This window comes from Furipterus horrens, unplaced genomic scaffold (assembly GCF_987537825.1).
Source record: "Furipterus horrens unplaced genomic scaffold, mFurHor1.1.pri manual_scaffold_4, whole genome shotgun sequence".
Taxonomy (NCBI): Eukaryota; Metazoa; Chordata; class Mammalia; order Chiroptera; family Furipteridae; genus Furipterus; species Furipterus horrens.
In genome coordinates this window covers 195,755,056-195,778,510 of record NW_028327174.1, presented here as the reverse complement: position 1 = coordinate 195,778,510, position 23,455 = coordinate 195,755,056, and the positions used below count along the sequence as shown (strand labels likewise).

General features: G+C 42.2%; 1 protein-coding gene across 4 annotated transcripts in view; it reads left to right on the top strand.

The window, feature by feature from the left end:
• Nucleotides 1-23,455, top strand: part of DENND1A (DENN domain containing 1A) — a 481,014-nt gene that overhangs the window by 216,056 nt on the left and 241,503 nt on the right. For all 4 annotated transcript variants that reach the window (XM_090274703.1, XM_090274702.1, XM_090274704.1 and 1 more), the window contains 3 exons: nt 12,380-12,449; nt 17,185-17,265; nt 21,166-21,219. In XM_090274703.1, coding sequence (XP_090130829.1) covers nt 12,380-12,449; nt 17,185-17,265; nt 21,166-21,219 — 205 coding nt within the window. The remainder of the gene's footprint in view (nt 1-12,379; nt 12,450-17,184; nt 17,266-21,165; nt 21,220-23,455) is intronic.

The window sequence follows — 23,455 nt, the reverse complement described above, 5'->3', positions numbered from 1 at the left end:
TGAGAATATAAGAAAATACAGCCATGAAAATGAAAAATTATTTATACATAGAGCCTGCTTTTATATCTAAATATAAAAATGTCTCTATGTTGAAATAATTTTCTAAGTCTGATTTAATGCATATATAATATTCTATCATTTTAATAGTTCATAACTTATTGTGAACTATTATTGTAAATTAAACTTCTAAATATTTGCAATTATGAGTAACTACTTAAAAGACAAAAAACTTAAAAAAAATTTAAGACAGTTGCATGCTTAATGCATAAACCATAGAAAATACAGAAAAAAATGTACAAGGAAACAAAGATGATTTATAATTTCATAGCTTAGAAATAACCACACTTAGTTTTTTATCTTCTAGACTTTCTATGAGTGTGTATGATAGCATTTGATACATAGTTATGTATGCTGCTTCTTTTTAATCTATTATTTCATGAGCATTTTCCTGTATCATTACAAATACTCTAAAATATAACCTTCTATTGCTTGGCTTTATATTTTAATTACTGGTACATCACTTATTTAACTATTCTCTTAGCACACGGCTTATGTGTGTATATATATTTTGTTATTATACAGAATAGCAAATATGTTGTACATAATAAGAAATATATTACCAAAAAAATTGAGACACAACATTTAATACTGGTGATAATATAGTAAAAGTGATTGATGCATACTTTTTCTGACCATCATTTTAATAGTCTGCTTTTAGTAGTTACTCATTGAAAGGCTGATTTCCTGTTCATTTTCTTACTATGTGAGTTTAAGAATGCCTGAAATTTTATTTTTAGCTTTTCTTTTGAGGGAGACACACAACTGGTAGCAGTACTGGGGATTTATGACTTGCAATTTGCTCATATTTGATTTGTAACCAAACACTTTGCCTTTTTCTAAGCTACCATATTTTGAGGGAGCTTAATAATGCCAGTTTTAACTTTTGTAATATTCCAAACTGCTTCTCTTGGCTTTTAATAATGCAATAAGGCATAAGCACAAAGATTATTTAAAACTAAGGAGTGGCTGAGGGGTAGGGTTTTTTCAATCATGGAAAAAACAGAGAGTTAACTAGTGGCACCTTATGTTCCAGCTTTGTACTGGATCCCCAGCTCCTCAGCTTACTTGGGATTGGGTTCTGTGTCTTCCTGAAGGGCTCAGTCGGGGAGACTGCCCGTGTCATGCTGTGGCTGTCATGTGATTATGGTCCAGAGGGAATGCACACCTTACCTCCTTTCAGGGTGGTCCAGCCATTACACCCTGCATTTTCCAGGTTTTGTTCTTGTTGCCTCTATCAGATCATTCCTAGGCCATACCAGCTTCACATGCGAGTCTGAGCCAGAGACCTGCGTTACTGCAAGCGACACCCAATTCAACTCTCTAATCAATGCCTGCCCTATGTTAGACAATGAATAAGTGAATGAATAAATTGACGAATGAATGCATGCTTTCTATAAAATGAGTTTAATGATTGTCCCATTTTGACAATTTGAAAGCACTCGATCAGATGTGAAGAGCATGTGCTGTCTGATGTGCCCCTCACCAGTCTCATTACCTGAGAGAGAGTTTGTGTTTTTTTTTTCCCCACAAAAGTACTTGTTGGTATAGAAGTCACACCAGCCTGGATCCAGCCCTGGTCTACTTTGTGGCTCTGTGACTCTGGCCAAGTTACTTACCCTTTCTGTGCTTCAATTTCTTCATTTGTTACCTGGGGATATAATGGTACCCGCTTAATAGAATTGCTGTGTGGAGTCAATAAGCATATGCTTATAGGCTCCTGGTACTTGGTAGTTCTAGAGTAAATGGTGGTCTCTGTGATGATGATTATTATTATTTTATCAGTGTGGTGTCTTAGGAGCATGGGGATCTTGCAGTCAGACAGGTTGTATATTCCCTGCTCAGCAGGTCAGCTGTGCCTGTGTGTGATCAATTTTGTACAAAGAAATTCGCTCCCTTCAGTCCGGCCCACGTCTGCCACAACGTGAGAGTACGGCGGGTGTTCTTAGGAGCAGGAGCGTCTGGGGGGCAGACAGATGCCTGTGGTAGAATGAAGCAAGGAGAAGTGTTGCTTGGCTTGCAAACATTCTTACTTCACCTTCCCTCAAAGCCTGGCTTCATTTCCAAAAGCAGCTCCGGAGAAACCTCTTGGTGAGAGAGCTGCTCCGTCACAAAAGGTAACTTGAGAGCCGTTTCCTGTCGGCCTTCGGCTCTCTGGTTGGAAGGTCCTGCTTCATACCCAGAGGAGTCTTTGCACATCAGCTGTCGCAAACAATCTCTAGTCTTATCACTTATTTTAATGCCCCTTGCATAGGTCACCCTTGGATGTGGTGCTCTGGGCAGTCTCACCCCAGAACGCTTCCCTTCCTTTATTTAACCTCTGACCTGTGAAAACAAGAGTTAATCAAGAGTTCTAAGGTAGCTAAGAGGAAGGGGAAGTGTTTGGTTACAAATTAAATATGAACAAGTCATAAGTCATAAATCCCCAGTAGTGCTACCAGTTGTGTGTCTCAAGTTGCATATGGTACAGAGTGTTTGGGTTATAAATTCAAGTTCAGGGTGCTCTGATTGCTTGCGGGTAGGTGTTGGGTTAGTTTTCTTTAAGCCTAAAACTCTTTTCCTTCTAAAACATTACTTTTATTGGACCAGCTACATTCATATCCTCCTTTCTCTATGTGCCCGTCTCTCCCTCGTCCTTTCTTTACCTGCCTGCCTGCATTGATTGGTGTGCTGTTCTGTGAATTGAGACAGAACTGCTTCCCCGAAAGAAGTTAAGCATATGGAAAAAGTTGCCAAGGAAAGGCATTGAAGCATAGAGCGCAAATGGGTTTAAGAGACAGCCAGACACTTTTATAGAGAGATTTGCGATTGAATGATACAACATTCAGGCAGAGATCTGGGGTGGAAATGAACTTAAATGAGTGCTACTCGTGGAACTGATGCCCTGTCTAATCTAGCATTTCCTTAATTATCACCATAAGCATACATTTAAAGCTTTATACTTTAAATTAAAAAAGGCAACACAGTCTGTTTAAGAATCTATGACACAGGCCATGGGTTTCTAGATAAGATCTTAAAAATACACATCTAAGGTAGCAGAGGCATTGGGTCTTGACAGGAAGCACTGGAAGCTTAAAATCTCTTCTGCCATGTTTGATTAAAATGTTTTAAATCAAGCTATTTATATTTGTGTTTCTGAATATAACATATACACTAATTCCAAAAGCAATAAAGAGCTGACACATGACTAGTGTCCCTGGGGTTGGCAAAATAAGAAAACACACTGAATTGTTGGGAGGCAGCCAAAGTTGGATCACTTGGAACTTAGAGCTGAGGGGCTTTTGGAGGCCAGTTTTCACTTTGTCAGGCAGCGAGAACTGCAAGGTAAGGATCTCAAATCCTACTCTGAGGACTGATCATTATATTTGATCATGTTATCCAATTGATACTGCGTCGCGTGAAGCTGCAAATTTTGTGTCCAGCTCTGCTTTTAGCAGCTGTGTTGCCCTAGGCTTCCCTTTTCTGCTCTGAGACTCGGTTTTCTCTTCCGTAAACTGGGATGATAATTGATCTCAGAGAGTTGTTGTAAAGACAACCCGAGGGCAGGTGCTGGAGTAGTTTCCTTTTGGCCCCAGGCTCTTTGCCTTCTAAAACATTACTTTTGTTTAACCAGCGACTTTCTCTCTGTGTGCCTGTCTATCCTTCCTTTCTTTACTTGCCCCTGACCTCAAAACATGTAACACTTGATAGACCCCCCCACCCCCCGCTTCTATTTCCTCCTCTAAAATGAGAATAATATCAAATGGCGTCTCGGTGGGATGGTGAATTTGGCTGTTTACCACTGAAAGCAGGGCAGGACTTCTTGTGTAGCCGTTTCTTCCCTTTGTTGTGGTTCTTCCCCTCGGGGACAGTGTGTTTCTCCTTTAGTGCATGAGAGCTTCCATAAGGTGGGCCTTGGTTAGCACCTCCCTAAGCCATTACATTATATTATGGTAGTAATTTCAATCCTAAAAGAAGATGCTCTGAACGGGAAAAAAAGAATACTTGCAGGTGTGTGAATACAGGAGTGGGCAGCATCATAAACTCTCAAAGGCCTGTGTGCGCGCCCTCTCTGAGCTCAGTGGCAAATATCTGAGAATTACACCGAATTGTCAGTGCAAGTGTCATTACTCCAAAGATTTTCTGTTACCAACACTTCACCAGTGATAACAGAGAAGTGCCTCTGTGCTTTCCTCCTGAGCAGTCTCCCTCAGTCACAGCACTACTGTCATTGAAAAGATGACGACGGATCCACTCTCTAAAAGCAACAATTATTGAATACGCATCAAGAGAGAAAAGAGCCTTGTTTCCAAAATCGAATCCAACTCTATGTTTGGGTAGATTTATATAAGCACAGATGTTTTACGGGAGCTTTTTGTGGTTTTTCCTAGTGCAAATTAATATTTCTACTCATTCGGTGCATACAATATATTTTCCTGCATACATATAATAGTTATCACAATGGGATGTTAATTATGGACATAAATCAGGGATGCTTGAATCTAACTGGATGCCATATAATAAATGTACACTTTGGGATAAGCACCTGTGAGCAAAGCAGAATGCTCAGATTGCACGAGACTGGCTGTCGTCTCCCAAAGAGGGTTGCTTTCTACAGTTGTATCAGGGAAAAACAGTACTTACCCTGTTCCATGCACAGTGGTGGGTACATTCACATGTTTCCTCTCATAACAGCCATGTACGGGGTGGTAGATATTGGTGTTCCCATTTCACACACAGGAGAGGAGAAAGATAGCTTGGGCCACAGCTAGTAAGTGACAGAGCTGATACTCATACTCAGGTGGGTCTCCTGCCTTTGCAGTCTCTGTAGAGTGTATCAGCAAAGTCACTTCCTGTGAGAAGACTTTTAGAACCTCTCCTCTGTTCCCTTTATGAAGCTCTGTCACGGCTGCCAACATTATCTGCCAATATGTCTGCTTCCCTCAGTAAACTGTGAGCTCCCCAGATGCTGGGTCCTGGGTCTCATTCCCCAAGCATCTTGCAGAGTGCCAGGCATATTTTGGATGGGTCTTAATAAATGTGGAGGGCTTGTGGTTAAATGTCTGACTGCAGCATTTGAAAAACGAATGATCTGGAAATGTGTGGTGCTTGGACTGCAAACATAACCTCGATATTTAATTCCATGGAGATGTTCATTGAAGCTTAATGTGGTTAGCTCAGGAAGATGTGGTGTGCTTTTCCCATAGGGAGAAATGTGTACCCCTTGGTGCTAAGGCTGTAGTTTGAAAACTACACACACATAGATTGGTTTGTTATGCTTAAAAGTGGGAATGCTTATTGCTGAGTAGATTGAGGAAGAAGATATGTCTTGTAGAAGGCCGTGTGGTTGGGATCTGGGTCCTTTCCTACTTGCCATGTAAAGACCTGAGAAGTGGAGGAGTGGAAGAGTGGAGGAGTGGAAGAGAGGAAAGCTCATGGCATTGCCTTTCTCTTCAGTACTTTGGAGAGAAGAGTATCTTCTGAAGGGCAGAACGCATGGGTTTGTGATGGGAGAAGAAGGAACAGTTTGGAGCTGACCCTGTGGGGAACATGGGGCCTGATGCACTGCCAGGTTGGAGGATTCTTAGGAGTTTTAAAGGCTCACTTGTGCTTAAAAAATTAGGTTGTCAAACAAAAATAGTCAGCCTGGTTTTGTGATGTTCCCACAGCCCGTACAGCAGGAACACAAAAAGCAGAAGGTGGGGTTTACTTGTTTTGGAGGGATGGGCATGTGGCAAGACATCTTCAGTTTGTGGGTACTTCTTGACCTACTTTGAATATTTCCTCACTCTATTCTAATTATTTATCATAGACTCCAGCAATCCATTGGCAGGGATTGTTTTTAGTTCTGGATTATTTTCCTAACCAAGATACACTGCCTCCTAAATTTGGAGCCCCGTCTCCCAACAAAGGTTAACTCTGTAGCTCTGGTGAGAAAGGTCCAGTAGAAACTGTAGAGATGAGTTGCATCTGTCAAAGGAAGTTCTGATTTATTGAATGTCTGACACGTGCCAGGCACCCATTAGAGACTAAACAGTCAATGCACAGGCATGATCCTCGCTCTCAAGGAGGTGACACTAACAGAAAAGACAAACATGGATATATTATAAACTACGGTAAGTCTTAATGTCGAGGAAGCCCAGGAGGGCTTCCCATTTTGGGATTAAATGCATCTATTTAAGTGAAGACCAAAATTTTATAGTAAAAATGGGGCGAAAGTTTATATAGGATTTTATCTTGAAGAAAAAGTGAAACTAAAATTTTGAAAATAAATTTTATTCCAACAGTGCATTATTCTTAGAATAAATAATGAGTCAAGTGTTTTTTTAGGGGATGGGTTATACCTTTTCTGACATCATAACATTTCATGTTCGACTTTCACAGCATAATCATAAAATGAGTCATTTTTCCAAAAGTATCTGAGGATTTCCCCAAGGCCTCTCTTAATATTTTGTGATTGGTCCTGCGTTCTTTGCAAGGGTTTATAGTTCTACTTTGTGGTCAATTTACATTTTATTGTAGAAGTTTGACCAATTGAGACACTGACAGAGGAGCAGGGATTGATGCCAGGTCAGCCAGGGGGCTGAGTGGGGCCTTGCAGGGTTAAGTCAGCAGTTTCCAACCTTTTTTTTTTTTTTTTTTAAATCTTGTGGCACATATAAACTAATTACTAAAATTCTGCAGCACACCAAAAAATATATATTTTTGTTGTTCTTGACTAAAAAAAAAAAAGATTCATTCACTCCAGACGGCTATTGTGTTGGCTGTTGTCATTTTTTAACTTGACAGTATAAGGGGAAAGAGGTCAGTGCCCCTGACTAAGTAGTCTGGTTTCGCATGTTTTAAAACTTCTTCCTGCACACCAGTTGAAAATCACTGGTTTAGCAGTCACATCATTGGTGAGTGTTTTCTTCTTATAACAGCCTGTGCTTTTCCCACCGCTCGGATGGCTGCAGGGCAGGAGGAAGCCCGGTAGAGTGCTGGAGGGGCCTCTGACCCAGGCTCCGGGGATCAAAGAAAGCTTCCCAGCTCTGCGATTGGCAAGAGGGTTAGTAGGCAGAGCGAGGCAGGAAGAGGATTGCGGGTGCCAGACTGGGAGTGTACACACGTCACTTCCATTAGTTAGGTGGTGTATATCTTTCCATAGGGGAGGAGACCGAGTCCTGGAGAGACCGCGTTCCCAGGGCGTCGCAGCTAGTAGGTACCGGAGCTGAGGCACACCCGGGGTTGTTTGACTCAAGTCTGTGTTCTCCCAGCATGTGCCATGCTGGTCTGCTTTTTTCAATTTGGGAAGTTTCGGGTTTTTAATATGAAAGCCTTAAAAACCCAACGCCAGGTAACCTTAACTAAGGCGTGCTTTGCCATCCAGTGAATCTTGTCAAAATCTGCTGACAGAAAGTACTAAAAGAAGGGCTATCTCCCTTGGAGTACCCAAAGAGGAGTTTGAAGAAAGATCTCACACAGTGGAAAGTCACCAGGAAAAGCGGAAGGCCCTGTTCCACTGGGCTATGCGGAGGTGTAAGGGTGCGGGGGGGAGTAGTCTCTTTCTACCTGGTTCTAAAATCTCGTGCTCAGAAAGTTACTCCTTTTTAACAGTCCCTTTGGCTCCCCAGTGATTACAGAATAAAGGGAAGGCCCATCGGTTTGACCTGTGAGCGGTCCTCCAGAGTCTGGTCCTCCTGCCCTACAGCCTGCACACCCTACTCTGGCCATTCATTGCAGCTGCAGGCTGGGAGGCTCATGCCTGTAAGCCATTGCTCATGAGTGTTTTCTGCTTCTAAATGCCTTTCCTCTCCACCCCTTCGGCCTCCCTCCCAGGCACTGAGAACACTCTTTGAGCAGTCTTCTCTGTGTGAGTGAGTACAGACTCCCCGCACTTGCCCCTGACTATTCTCTCCATTACATGCCCCTCCCAATAGTTGTGATTTCAAAATTTGTATTTTTTCCCACTCATGTCATTATTCTGTATACGCTAGTTGGTCTACTTTATGGTATTTTTAAGGAGGAAGAGACCCTTTACATTCTTCACAATTTTATTTTAATCTTGAAACGATAACAGAAACTTCCTGAAAAGTTGCAAGTACAATATAAATGCCCCATTTAGGAGGTGTTGCCAAAATAATATCCAGTAACCTCCAAATTTTAGTGTGTCGTTTTTAAAAGGAACATTCTTTTACGTGACTACATTACAATAACCAAAAATCAGGAAGTTAGTATTAATTTTGATCCAGTACCACCACGGCATACTTGGACCCTCCCCCCATTCACGTGCATGAGTGCTGCCGCCTGCTCCTGCCGCAGACATCTTTGCAGCTGCTGGGACTCTGCGTGGCCGCCCTTCGTGGAAGCCTCCTCCCTGCTTGGGCTCTGACACCACACAGGACTGCCTTCCAGATGCTCCCGTTCCTCCTGTTGGGTCCCAGCACCAGGCTAGTCAACCTCTTTCTCCCTGCACAGGCTCTTTCTTTGTCCCCGCTCAAACACCCTCTTTTGTTCTGCACTCCAAGCCAGGCCCCCCGCTGGGTGGACACCCTCCTTACCTTGCTTAAGCTCTGACATCCTCTTACCAGGGAACCCTCCTCGCCCCACTTGGGCCCCAGCGCCCTGTGCCAGACTGCCCCTCCAAGAGGATGTCCTCTCTCCGTGCATGAGCTCTAACGTCCTGCTCCCAGCTGCTGGTTCTCCCCGGTGGCCACCTTCCTCAGCTCGGTCAGCCTCTGTCACCGCTGCCCCCCATCACACACACACCTTCTTTGCTGTGAACTGAAATATTAGCAAAGAGGAGTGTGAGAGCTTTCTACACTTTGTAATGGTTTCTGGTTTTCATGCTCCTGACACTGAAGTGGAATGCCATCACACAAGGTCAGTCATACCTACATGTACACACGGCTGTGGGTTGATTACCCTGACAGTCCATTCAGTGGAGCAAGATTAGAAAAGTGACTTGTCTGTCCTCAGTTGGACTCCGTTCCTGAGTCAGCGCAAGAGTAAGCAGTTCACCTAGCCGGCAGATTTGTTGGAGGCAGTTGAAGGGCTTCTTACAGGTGATTTTGACCATGAACCATTTGACTGCATGCATGGTCTCCGGAACATGCCCCTGCACGTCTTACAAGGAAGGGCCTGCGGCTGCCATTAAGGCAAGGCTGCGTGTGGAGGGGTATTGCGGGTGCTGCCCAAGCGCTTCTCAGGTTCAAGACTTGGTATTGCCTCACAGGCAAAAGCCCCTGCATCTGACTGTCAGGCCTGGGACCAAGATACCTGGGACACAGTTTGGTGAGAGAAGCTTGGATCTGGGCCAGTGCCTAGGAAACAGGCTTTTCCCCGTCAAGGCTTTGCTGATTGGGTCATGATAATGCTCCGTTATAATGTTATAATTGATCAACAGCCCAAACTAAATGAAATAGTTGGGAAAGAGTCCCAACTCCTCCTCTGGAACCAAACTATTGCACTTCATTGCATATGCGCCTCTTTTTCCCATGAGAACCATGGCCTACTTGAGTACAGGAACTCTTTGTACTTGTCTTCTGGGCCTCAGCCTTGATCTGAGCCCACCGCCCAGTGATGCTCTGTGGCGAGGACTGTCACGGTTGCTTAGAGGTAGCAAGTGGAGCAGGCCAGAGATGTTCAGAGCTCCTGGAGATATCCAGGGAGGAGCAGCATGATGGAGTGTTTGTTTCCTGTCTCGGGGTTGGAAAGGCATGTTTATTCCATGATGACAGACAGGCACAAAATGGAGTGGAGGGTCTCCGCGTCCTCACCTGCAAGCTCGCAGGCAGCGCGGAGCTGTTGTGCCAGCGCTAATGAAGCAGTACAGGAAACGGCGCTGGATAAAGTTCAGCTGTGAACCCTGGCCTCCCAACAGGGGGAAAGAGGGATCCTTTGAAGAAGAAGACAGCTGGGTTTTGGTTTCAAGACCTTAACACTGCCATCACTAGATATTCATCTGTCAGTGCACAGGGGACAACATGTGGAGAACAGTTGTGTCCGGTCAGGCCAAAGGGAGAAAGAAATGGCTGATTTCCAGGGTAACTACGAAACCTCCCATGGCTGAGGACTCTGCTTAGCGTAGCCAAAAAGAATCGATTTGGTGAGGCTGAGGCCGAGTGTGAGAACCTGAGCACTGTCTGCTGTGGGCTGGGCGGTTTTCCACGGCTCCTTCATCCTTGTGGGGGATGGGGGCAGGGAGCTTGAGGTCCAGCCCAAGATATGTTGGTCAGTTGAATCCAGTGGCCAAAACTGCTTTCATATATACCAAGTCCTACATTGTCAGAGAATCCAGCCTGCCCCCAAGTCACGTCATCATACGTTCCTGAAAGGAGTCCAGCTTTTCTCTTATTTACTTGAGGCCACAGCTTCCTTGCAAGGAAATACTTTCGCTTCTTGCTTTTTATTATCGCCCCCTCCTGATTTTCAGTTCCTTGATTTAACTAATGCTAATTTTTCTTTCAGAAAGAAAAATATTTGTAAGCCTTGGTTGAATTTGTTTACTAAGAGTCGTCTAATCTGGGCAAGAGTTTTCTTCTGAGGGGATTTATTATTCCTACTAGAATGGCTTTTAACTCAGCTGAGGTTTACTTAACAGAATAGGAAGGGAGAAATTTATCTCCTCCCTAATCCCTCTTGAACGTTTCCATTACTCTGCCAAAGTGAATGCTGTGTAAAGTAGCAGCAATCATTCGCTCTGTAATAGTCAATATACAGCTGCCAGAGCTGATTGAAACATATTAACATAAGTGATAATACTGTCATAGAAGTGAAAAGTTAAGTTGCTTATCAGTATATTCTGATAAGCTACTTAAATTTTACAGTAGCATGCGCTGGCTTCAGACAGACGTTAGTAATAGAGAACTGTGCACTTTATCTGTCCGCTCTATTGCCTCTCACTTCATCTATTACCCTCGGCGGTACGGCTGGTAATCTGTGCAGGGCGCTGATTCCCCGCCGCCCGGCAGGATGGGGTCGAGCATCGGCGCTACCCCCCCACCCCCCTTGTCTAGCTCTATCAGCAACGACACGGTCAGCTCATCAGGGTGGACGTGAGCCGGACGGCCAGGGCTTGGTACGACACTTCTCACATGACTCTCTGATGTCACTTTGGACTGTTTTTTATGGGAAATAAAGCCATTTAAATTAAGTGACAAAACTTCTTGGGAGTGGGGATTTATTTCACCAACAATTTTGCAGCGCTAATGTGCCTTTGCTGTCGGTCCCTGTTTAGTTTTGTTTGTTGAGTCCACACTGCGCACTGATGGTATGCTGGGCTTCGTGCTTGGCCCTGGGAAGACGAGGTGAAGAAAGATGTGATCCTTCCTCTCTGTTTGCACAGTCTGTTGGGAAGACAGACACACCATTGAGTGCCACATGGTGTGTGGAATGTTATAACAAGAGTATGCACATGCCCAGGGCCATATGGGAAAGAGGGAATCAGGGCATGAGAGGCAGGGAGGGGCGGGGTGCTGTTAGGAGGATGAGTAGAAATCAGCTAGATTTTATGGTCATAGAATTCAGAGGGAGAAAAAGGCCAAGTGTAGACAAGCCCAGGAGGGCCCGAGGCTGCCTGCTCACGCTCAGAACGAGGCTGCAATGAGAGGAAGACGTATGTGGGGAAGCAGAGAGAAGACAGCCAGAGAGGCAGTCCGGGGCCTAACAGTGGAGAGCCTCGAACACCATCCTGAGAAGTGCTGCAGCAGTGGGGTGCATTGCAGGATTTAATCCAGTGTGCCACTTAGATTTGCATTTTAGAAAGACCATTCTAAGAGCGACACAGAGGCTGGACTGCAGTCAGGTCCATGCTGTTGTCAGAGTTACGGGCCAAGGCAGTCAGGCCCAGTGGAGGGCAGTGGGGACGGAGAGTCAGTGCTCATCCCACAATAAGTACGGAGAGGGCGTGTAATAGGCAGAGGGTTTGAGGTAGCGGCATGGAGGGGGCCTTGGGGACCCCTTGCAGCTGCCAGCAGTGGAAGTGGTGTGTGTGCGTGTGTGTCTAATCATGAGAAACTTGAATAGAAGCTTTCCTGGAAAGGGTGGATGTGGTGGGAGAGGCCTGGGGGCTACTCAGAGATAGTTCCTGATTGCAGAGTCTGCTTTGAATGTCTTCTCTATGAACCTGTTCTAGCTCTGAGGCATGGGAATAATTTATAATGAACATTCAGTCCTCTGTCTTATACAGGCAATTTTTTAAAATCCCAGAAATAATTAGCATTTCACCAGTCTTCCAGCACAGACTATGACAGGAAGACTCTTTAGGATGTAGAGAAAAACTGAAATGTACCAGTCTTGAATTCACTTCTGGTTAAAGTTTTTGACCTGCATACTAATATTTCGTGTGTTTTCTCTTCTCCAGCTATCTCCCATGGTTCGAAGTATTTTATAAGCTACTTAACATCTTGGCAGATTACACGACAAAAGGACAGGTATTCGTCTTCTATTCTTTTTAATGAGTCAAGTTTAATTTACCTTTTATGGTTATAAGTAATACATGCCTTATATTTTACCAAAATGTTTACCAAAAATGTAATGCACGCACGTTATAGAAAGTTTGATAAATTCAGAAAATAGCAGGAAGGAAGGGAAAACTACTACATGCTCCCCCACCCCATAAGTGTTGCTAGCATCCTAGGATGATTTCTTCCTTTACTTTTTGCATTAAATATATAATAAATAGATCCTTAGCATTCACAAAGTTAATAGTCACAATATCTAATAGTCCCAAGCAACCCTGAAAGTTCATGACATATATTAAATTATAATTTGCTGAGGCACAAGTTTGAATTGTTTATGTCCTGATGCAAAGCTGGGATTTGTGAATAAAACACTTACCTTGCAAGTGACCTAGCCAGCTCCCATTTCAACAAGGCTTTGTTGTACTTGTACAGTATTTTCTTAGGGGTCTGAAAAAATTAGTTAAAGAGCTCAGCTATACCTTACTGTGCTTTGGAAGAAGTGGTATGCAAAAGTATCTTTCATGGATGTCGGGGTCAGCTGAAGCTGTATTTAGACTTTTGTGGCCCACATTTTTACTAGGTACCATGATACCCGAAGCACTTCCCCACTCTGGAAAAATTGTAAACATTTGTCATGGCTGCATAGCATTATATCATGAACCTCAATTTACTGAAACGTTTCCCTATTGTTGGAAGTTTTTTCATTATTGTAATTATAGCCATTTGTATCTTTGGGCATAAAGCATTTTCTTCATTTTGGATTGTTTTCTTAAGAGTAGAATCTCAGATAGACCTTTGTAAGGTCGGTGGACATAATCATTTTTAGAACATTTGCCAAACTGCTTTCCAAAAGAATCGTACTGTTTTCTTAAAAGATAATCTTTACTAGCAAAGTATGAGAGTGCCTGAGTCACCACACCCTCTCCAGTATTATTTGTTGAATCGATTGTTTATTCGATAAGTGAATAAGTCTCATTTTTTAAATTGTATTTCTTTGATTTTTTTTAGTAAGTTGAATATTTGTCCATATGTTTAACTTATGTTTTTCTTTTTGTAAGTGCCCCAAGTTTTTAAATTAAAGAGATATGTTAGAGAAATTTTCCCCTCATATTTTCAGTAGAACATTAGTTCTGAGAAAAGTCTCATAAAGAGTACCATAGTTCAGTAACATTGGGGCCAGGGAGAGGGAGAGCTGTGGTTGTTTTCTGTCTCCTTAAGATTCACGTAATGTAGGCTCTGAGGAGTCCTGCAGCCAAGAAATCTGTGGTATCATGGCTTCCCATCCCACTTGGCCCCGGACCCTTTTTATTTCATGATAGATATTAGCATTTTGGGAGATCAGTGTTTCCTGAACACTCTTTGGGAAATGCTGTTTGGGGGAAGGGGTGGAAATTATGTGTATAATGGTTAAATCTTTCCTTCAAGTTGGATTTCGTCACCAGCAAATGTATTCCAGAGGCCACAGTAAAGCGAAGGGATAAGTAATAGAAGCAGCTCCCTGGATCACTGCACTCACTTGGAAAGGACGCTTAGGTACCAGGGAATTCTGTCATCAAAGAAGTGATTTACTCTTTGATGAATGAGTCAGGAGGCCACCTTGGGTCTCTTCATTGATTTCTGATTCACAGTTCACTTTAATCAGACATTCAGGTTTTCACTCAAATTTGAAAGATGTCTTTAGTAAATAGAATTGTATAGCATGTAGGCTCTTAACTATCTTAGAAATGGAAAGTGACTCACATTTTTTCTTCCATATTTATACTCAAATCAGTTAACAAACAAACAGACTTAGTAGATATTAAACAACATGTCTTTTGATACAGGAATGATTGTAGGTACATACAACCTGTGCGCAGGGGAGCCAGGATTATTACCCTCTGAAGTCGTTGCACCTGTCCTCTGGGCCACAGCCCCTGTAAGGACTCGGCCTGAAATCAGTGATGTGTTTTCGTGGAGCCCGTCTCTCCTGTACCCAGCACTATTTTTATTACATATCTTCTGGTTAAAGGAATTATGACATAGATGATAGGTAATCCACCTACAACTTGCTACATTGTTTGCGAGGTGTGGGTCATCAGATTTGAACAGCAGGAAAGAGCTTTTATTAAAAACACGGAACCTTCTCCTCAAATCCAGAAGTCTTTGCAAAGGTCGGGCACGGTAGGCTTTAAATGGACGCGTATGTGTGTGTGACCGCGACAGCTCGCGTGGAGTGTCAGAGCCTAAGCTGCGTAATGAGGGAGGTGTCTGTCTGGGTCACTGACCCAGCGTAGTTTTCAGACCCTGAAGAGGGCAATGAGGGCATTCCTGTGGATGGTGGGTGAGGGGGACATCTGAGCCAGAGAGCAGCCTGGCTGAGTGTGCCGGAGCCTGAGAGCCGAGCAGTGTTTATGCGGGTCAGTGGTGACAGTGGCCGGGCCCTGGGCGCTGGAACTGCAGTGTGATCTAGACGCGTCCACGTGGGAAAGGGGTAGCAGCAGCAGAGCAGCACTCGGGTGTTGGGCCTGGGGTGGTTATGGCATGGGTGTTGGAGCGGGGTGGACAAGGGTGGCCTAGCACTGCATGTCAATATTGGAGCCAGGCAAGGTGGACAGGGAGGTAAGGGTGTTGATAAAGGATGGGTTACATGCAAATAAGTGAGTGTATTATGAAAAGTAGGTGGAAGTTTTTTTCACTTTTGTAGAATATAGTTACAAACATGTAAAGGGAGGAAACTAGAGTGATTCCTATGGTGAACTGAAATTAGGGCCATTGGTATGAACCCATGGCTTTCAATATACAAGTCAGGTATGGAAATAAATAGAGATGTGTGTATTGTGGGTCGCTCTTGTTGTGTGGTATATTCCCTGGCTGTATCCACTGAAAGGGGCTGGGGTCAGCAATACCTGTGTAGCAAGGAACACGTCTAGGATTCTTGGTTTTTACATGACATTTTCCACTAAAAGGAGCCAGGACTCCGTGAGGAAATGTCTAATTCCAGGGGTGGGGCAGGGAAATTATAAGATGAGCCTGGAATATCTTTTAGTGCTAAAAGTAAGGAAGTGATCAAAACACGATGGGGACATGTCAGAAAGACACAAACATGAGCTCAAGGGGGCAAGGGATTCCCACTGGCCATATCTGGGAAAATTTGAGCATCAAAACAAATAATGATAGCAAAGGTCATAACCCATTGAATAAAACAGGAAACCACGTGTCTATACCAATATAAATAAGTAAATAGATAAATTGAATGGGATATTTATATAAAGTATTGCTCCACAAAATGCCTAAACACAAAGGAGAAATGAGTAACCTCACAGTAGAGACATCAGATAAATTAATCAAATGGTCAAAGTGAACGTCATCAGTAATGGGATGCATTGAAATCTGAATCAGTAGAAAACAGACAACTGAGGGTTATTCTGTAAAGCGATTGGTCTCACTGTCAAGTTCATACAAATCTAGGAAAGATAGGATCTGTTCCAGGCTGATAAAGACCAGAGAGTCATAACTAAAGTCAATTTGTGATTCTGAACTGGATTACTTTGCTAAATTGGCACAGCTGAAAAAACTCGATGGACTCTGAGGATTAGATGGTAATGTTATATCAATGTTAATTTCCTGATTTTGATGATCAGTAGTGGTTATATAGGGGAATATCCTTTGCATTTCTGGAGATGGGGCAGAATGTTAGCAACTCACTTTCAAATAGTTCAGAAAATTTTTTAAAAAATTGTACTGTCCTACAGTTATTCTTTAAATTTGAAATTGTTTCAGAGCAAAATTAAGCATGTTGGTGCATGCATACATATATTTCTCTCGCCTGTGAAAGAGTATTTTAAAAATTAAGATTGAAACAGGCTTTTAATCTGAGCTCATTCTCTCCTTTCCTTTAAATTCGCTACCAAAAACAGCTGCTTTTATTAAAAACGCAGAGGGTTCTGCTCCTGGCTGAGCAATTTACTAACTGGCTGACTTGAGCCAAGTTGCTTTCACCCTCCGGAGCCTCAGTTTTCTGTCTATAAAGTGGGGTAGTTGTGAGGATCATAGAGATGTTTTTTAAAAAGGATACAAATGTGAGCTTATTACTGTTATAATAACAGAGAATTCCACACGATGGGAGAAATGGCGTTTGCATAATTCTGTAAGCAATGTTCTTCTGAGCATTTTAAAGGTGAATCTTTTCAGCCGAATAATTTGTTCTGCTTTGTAATTCATTTCCCTAAATAAAATGTACGGCCTCCATCTTATATTACATGGTATTGTACGTAGTTCATTTTTAACTTTCCATAATTGGAAGCTGCTGCTATGTGTATCCAGTAAACACTCAATAAAATTAATTGAGGGCAATGATGATGCAGACAAGGTCTCTAGTGTCACTGTTATTCGCCACCCCGCCCAGATTGTTTGCATTTAAAAGTTGTTGCTATGGAGTTGACAACACAGATTTGCTCAGAGCTTATGGTATATGATCCATAAGAGGCGGTCATGGTATGTCTCACTGAGCAAAAAATGTCAGACTTGGCATGGGAAGATCTATTTGACTCTTATATTGAACCCTAAGCAGTATCTTTTGTCCAACCCTACTTAAATATCAAATCTATTTTTCCCCAGCCCCTCAGTCATGAGGGCCCCCAGCTTACTGTGTGCCCAGACCTCCCTGCAGGTCTCTGATTAAGGGCTCAGCCTTGATTTTATTACTGAGGCCTTTTATTTCTTTCAGGAGAGTCAGTGGAATGAGCTTCTCGAAACTCTGCACAGACTTCCCATCCCTGACCCAGGAGTGTCTGTTCATCTTAGTGTGGTAAGTATGGGCAGAATATTAGCGATCACTGAAAAACCATTTCACAGTTAACAGTAAGAAGGGGCTAGCTGAACAGGATCATCTTTTGTCGTCTGCACCTTTCCCACCCCTGAGTACTTTGAGACCTCTGGGCTCAAGACAGGCCAGGGAGTTGTATTTCTTTCTTTCTCTGGGATTCCATGAGCAAGGAATCCCAAATGTCCTAGGCTCCTCTCTTCCTGGCTGTCATCCCATCACTACCATCTCCTGTCCTGGGACCCCCTGCCTCATGCCTTGTCCCCTGCCCAATTCCTGTGCATGCCTGTTTGCTGAAGCCCCTCTTGCTGCCCCCTGTCAACACCACTTCTCCCCTATTTACCACGGGACTCCATGATCATCCTTCAGAACTCAACTCGGGTTCAATCCCAAGAAATCCTCCCCAACACTCCCCAAGGCTAGCGAAGGTGTTCTTCTTTGTCCCGAGCATCTTGTACACTTAGCAGCGCTTACTCACACCACATTGGGAGGGTCTGTTTTCCTGTCCCCCACACTGGGCTGTAGGCTCCTCGTGGCCAGGGATGGAGAGTGCCTCGCATAGTTCCTGGCTGGCCTACAGTAGTAACTTTCTTTGAACTCTTTTATAGGCTTGCTGCATGTTCTGTAGTTGCTAGGGTACAAAATCCTCTGAACTACAAATTAGAAGATTTCAGTCCTAGTCCTAGTTTTACCCATGATCTGAGTGATACATGTGCTTCCGCATTTCAGTTACTGGAATCCTGTAATTCCCTGGGTCAGTCCCTGTCACCACCTTCATCAATATTCTCAGAGAGACATCCTTTGGCCAGCTGTTGATTTTACTGGGGCTGTTTCCCCTGTGTTGTGGGGTCTGAATGTTTAAAAAGTTGTGTCTTTCAGCTTCATTAGAACCAGATTCAGTACTGGTATTCATCGGTTATTATCTTGATATTTTCCCTCTTAAAGAAAATGAACATATAGTGTTTTTTTGTGTGTGATGATCAAATTGAAAGGAATATTACTACCAATAACTAATAATAGATCTACTATTTACTAAGTTCCTAATTCATGCCAAGTATGCCTTTCTAATGTTCAAAACAGCTACAAATAGATGCTAGCATTTTCATTTCATAGTTGAGGCATAGAGAGGAAAAGGTATTATACTAGCCCATCTAAGGTTATGTGGTTGTGAGAAGATTGGGGTTTTCACACCCAGGGCTAGATTCCAGACCTGTGTTCTTTCCATGAGGCTACAAGTGTTGAAAAAAAGGGAGGAAAGCAGGAAGGAAAAAAGGAATTTGTAGAGATTTTTGCTCATTTTTCTTTTCAAATTGTTGTTCTATTACAGTTGTCCCATTTCCGCCCCATTGCTCTCCCCTGGGTTTTTGCTCATTTTGATAGAACATCACAGGGAAAGGAACCTGGTTACAGAAATTCACATGAGGAAGACTGTCTGGAAAATGAAGAAATGAGCTTTAAACCCGGTCCAGTCATCGCTGTGCAGCTAAGCAGCCTTGCCTTTACCTCTGTCCCTTTTCCTAAGCAGCTTGATCTCACCACTTCAGTCTGTAATGACATCCGACAGCTAGCTGTGGAATAGCCCGGCTGGGTCACCAGCTGCTGGGGAGGACGGGCCACTCCTTCCCCTGAGTGGCTGCCAGGCCTCAAGGACGAACCATCGCAAGGGCAGGAGAAACTGCTGGGAGGGTGCAGCTGTTTCGTGCCAGTGGTTTCTGTGAATGTTTCTGACCTCCTCTGGTCCCAGCATTTCATGGGCGATGAAGCAAGACAGAATCTCCAAGGACAGCTTGGTGACTACTTGGTTTTAGAATTGCATTGGCTCACTAGTTACAATTCACTACGTCTGTAAAGGCAGATTTTTTTTTCTTTCCTGTTCACAAGGAATTCCTTTCTCCATGTGGTATTTCTGATCCTGAAGCACTAATCTCATCTAGCTTAGAAAGCCTGAAGTGATAAAAATTGCAGTCCTGGACTTTTTTTGGCTTTAGTCACAAGAGAATATTTCTGTGTGTCTGATACAGGTGATTGAGAAAAATAGAAATGTAAACTAGCAGTTGAGAGCAATAATTTTCTATTAAAATACCATTTATGGAATGCTAGGCACTTCACATATATAACATTTATCCTTCACAACAGTTCTGAAGTAGGTATTATGACTCAGAAACTGAGTTCTGAGCTGTTTATTAAAGTTGCTTAAACTCACATAGCTGTTATGTGGCCGGCTCTGTGGTCCCTGTTCTTTCCCCCGCACTGGGCACCCCATTCCTGTGCAACTCCATCCCCATGTGGACATCCATTGCTGAACATTTCCTGGGACTCCCTTCTAGTCATTTGGAATAGAAGTTGGTGTATCTGGTGTCAAATTTAATCTTGTATTTTCCTACTTTAATTCTTCTTATTAAATTGAATTGTTGACTAGTTTTCATGTAACATAATCTCAGTTGTAATACATCATGGGTAATATTTTGGCACTGCCACATCAATTTTGGAATAATGCATTGCAGAGAGTTTTTAAAAGTTATCCTTTTATTTATATATATTTATATATTTTTAACTTTTCAGGTTATTATTTTAATTCAGGTGGTTTTGGCTAAAATTTACATAACAAAAGCACAGGTAAAATAGCCTGTTTTAGTGGAAAGGGTATAGCTCTAATTATTCAGACCTGATTTCAGTATTGGTTCTGTCAACTACAAGCTGTGTGACGCTAAAAAGTTACTTACCTTTCCACGTGTGTAATGTGCAGATAACGTCTACATTAGAATTTGTTATGGAAGTTAGAGATGATATTATAAAGTACTTGGCATAAAGCTTTCAGTGTAACAGGTATTAAGTATCTGCTGAATATTAGACAAACAGCTCATAGTATTATTGTTGTCATTGTCATTATTGCAATTGTCCCCTGTGCCTTTCATTTTAGGAAGGCTATACAACTCATTTTTCTAGAGACCAACTATTTCGTGATTATCCAAGAATGGAGGGGCTAGGGGGGCTTCCTGAACTGTCACTTGGCGGCCCAGGTTTGGACTTGGCCCATGGCTAAGTCGACCTTCTCTGCATGCGACCTTTCCTGGCCTTTGCACAATCCCATCTTTAATTGGCCAGCACCAGGCTCTTTCCATTCCTGCTTGCCATTGTCCTCTTGAGTTTTTAGTAGCACAGAGGAGGTATCATTAATTCAGCCTGTTGTCATTTAACTCAGGGGCGCATGCTTGTTACATACATGGAATGCCTCCTTGAAAGTTCTTTGAAAAGGTCCGGTTTTCAACTCCACTGAGCTGGAGATTGCACTAGAAGCCAGGAGGCTTATTTGCAGAGCATGTATAGTGGAGAGAAATTCTCCACTGCTGGCCACCTGTAATGGTCTCAGTGAAGCTGTCCTTCAGCTGGAGCTGTCCTTAACATCACTGGGGCCTTCGGGGCAGATTTCGCCGGCAGCCTATAGAGGGATGTAATCTCAGAGGCTAAAGTGAAATGGTTTGGTCAGTAGAGACCGTTGCTGAGTGAACCTAGTGATATTTGGTCCCTAGAGTCCACTTGCCTCACTGAACAATAAATTATGAAGCCTGTAGCTTTCATGTGTTCAGAAACCTGCAAACATCATGTGGGAATTTAGCCTTTAACTTCTTTGAGCTGTTCATTTATATCTCCCAAAGTAGTTCATCTGTCATAGAAAAGAGCACCTTCTACCAAACAGATAATTTAATGTATCTAGTTTTCATCCAGCATTATCCAAAGAAAATATTCCATTGGCATTTCCAATGAGTGAAACTCTTATTTCCTCATCTGATGAGAAATTATCTTCAGATCATTTACCTGATTTCTGAATAGTGTGCTTATTGAATATTTTTGCAAAAATAAATAGCTTTTGCTTTTCTTTTCCAGCATTCTTATTTTACTGTGCCTGATACCAGAGAACTTCCCAGCATACCTGAGAATGTGAGTACTTGGGAGGAAAAAAATTAAATTTCTACTATTTTGTTTTTCTAACTTATTTTAAAAAGAAAATGAAAGGAGATATATTTTCCCATTGTAAAATAATGCATTATAAAGGCAAAAACAAGTAGAGAATATTTGAAAAGTATCAAAAATCTAAAGACAAGGAGGGATGATAATTCATATTTCTCAAAGGCAATTGCCTAATAACATGTTGATGTCTCAATTCGTCTTTTTTAAGTGTATTTTTTACATAGTTAAAATCACCCATTAATAAGCATTTTTATTTCATTCACAAGCATCATTTTTGTTGGCTGCATAATATTCCATTTGCTATGTATTCTTTGCTATTTTCTCACTGATATGCATTTAGGTGATTTTTAGTTTTTGCTGTTGTAAATAAAATGTTTTAATATAAATATTTCTTTATGAAGGTAGATTTACTCAAGTAGCATTATACTTCTACTATATTTCTAAATATATTCACTTAGAGTAAAATAAAGTATTTCTGGGTATAAGAGTGAGGATTGAGGATGCCCACTCCCACTTCTTAAAGACTTAGGAGCAGTGAACTTGAGTCAGATGGAGCAGAGGTTAATATTTGTACTCTGATAAGCTGGGTGACATATCAAGCCTAGCCTTAAGGCATGTTTTCAAAATGTTTTATTCAGATTATACATAGTACTATGTAGAATTAAATATCGAATCAGCACCACTTTGGAACTTGATTACTTTTTTAAAGTTGTGGCAAAGTATACATAACATAAAATTTACCATTTTAACCATCCTGAAGTGTATATTTCATTCGTGCAAATACATTCACATTGTTGTGCAACCATTACCAATATCCATTTCCTGAACCTTTTCATTTTTCCCCGCTGAAACTCTGGACCCATTAAACAATCCATCGAACAATAACCTTCATTCCCCGCCTTGGACCCAGCCCTGGCAACTACTATTTTTTTCTGTCTCTATGAATTTTACTACTCTAAGTAGAATCATGCAATATTTGTCCTTCTGGGTCTGGCTTGTTTTACTTTGCATAATGCCTTTGTGGTTTGTCCATTTTGTAGCACGTGTCAGAATTTCCTTCTTTTATAAATTGAATAATATTCCATTTTATGTATATAACATACTACGTTTTGCTTATCCATCAATGGACACTTGGGTTATTTCTACCTTTTGGCTATTGTAAATAAAGCTACTATGAACATTGGTCTGTTTAAGTGCCTGCTTTTAATTCTTTGGGATATATACTTGATTACTTTTTTAAAAATTTTGGAATAAGTGGTATATTTCTCCATAACTATTGTACAATAGAGTCATAAACAGGAAATTCTTTTAAGTTGTCTATAGAGCCTACAAATTATAAATATCAAGTACTCAAGTTTAATTAATAAAGTTTTGTTATTGTAGGTAATGTATCGGAGGCCTGGCTACTTGGGGTTTTTGGGGTGGGAGGTTCTTAAATATCATTATCAGAATGTTTTGGGTGTTGTTGTTGGTTTTTGTTTTTTGACTAGCCAGTTTTCTCTTGGTGGGGGGTGTAAGCTTAATTACTAGTGTTCTGGAGGCTGAGTGAGGGCGGTGGGTCATAGTAAATCAACATTTAGCATGTATAATTTTACTTAACACCCCCCGCATTTTTTCTTTAATGCTTTAGGCCCTGTTTTCAGCTATACCTGTTGTCCCCCAAGACTTTCTGGTTTAATTCCCCGAGAAAGTAAATATTTATTCTTCCAAGGGGTGCTAGAAGGCCAGTTGACTAGCTGAGTGAGCCAGGAAAGGAGAATGTTGGGATCAAATTACTCTTAATTTTATTGGCACCCTTCCCCTAGGCTTCAGAGGTTCTGAACCTTTTTGGGGTTCCTTGGTATGAGCTGGCCTTGATGCTTGCTGCCCTATTCCCTGGCCCCAGCTTTAGTGTTCAGCCTTTTCCAGGCCACCAAGTCAGTCTCCTTTAGTTTTTCAACCTCAGTTGGCACTCTCAACAGCTTGGGCCAGAGAATTTTTTGTTTTATGGGACTGTCCTTATGCATTGTGGGATGTTTAGCAGCATCTCTGGGCTTTACCCACTGTATGATGAGAGCACACACCCCATCCCCAGCTGTGACAACCAAAAATGTCTCCCAACATTGCCAAATGGCCCCTTGGGCAAAGGACCCAAGTTGAGAACCATTTCTTTAGTAACATCTGCTTTCTGGCTTCCAAAAACTTGACATCTTTCTTTCATTGCTGG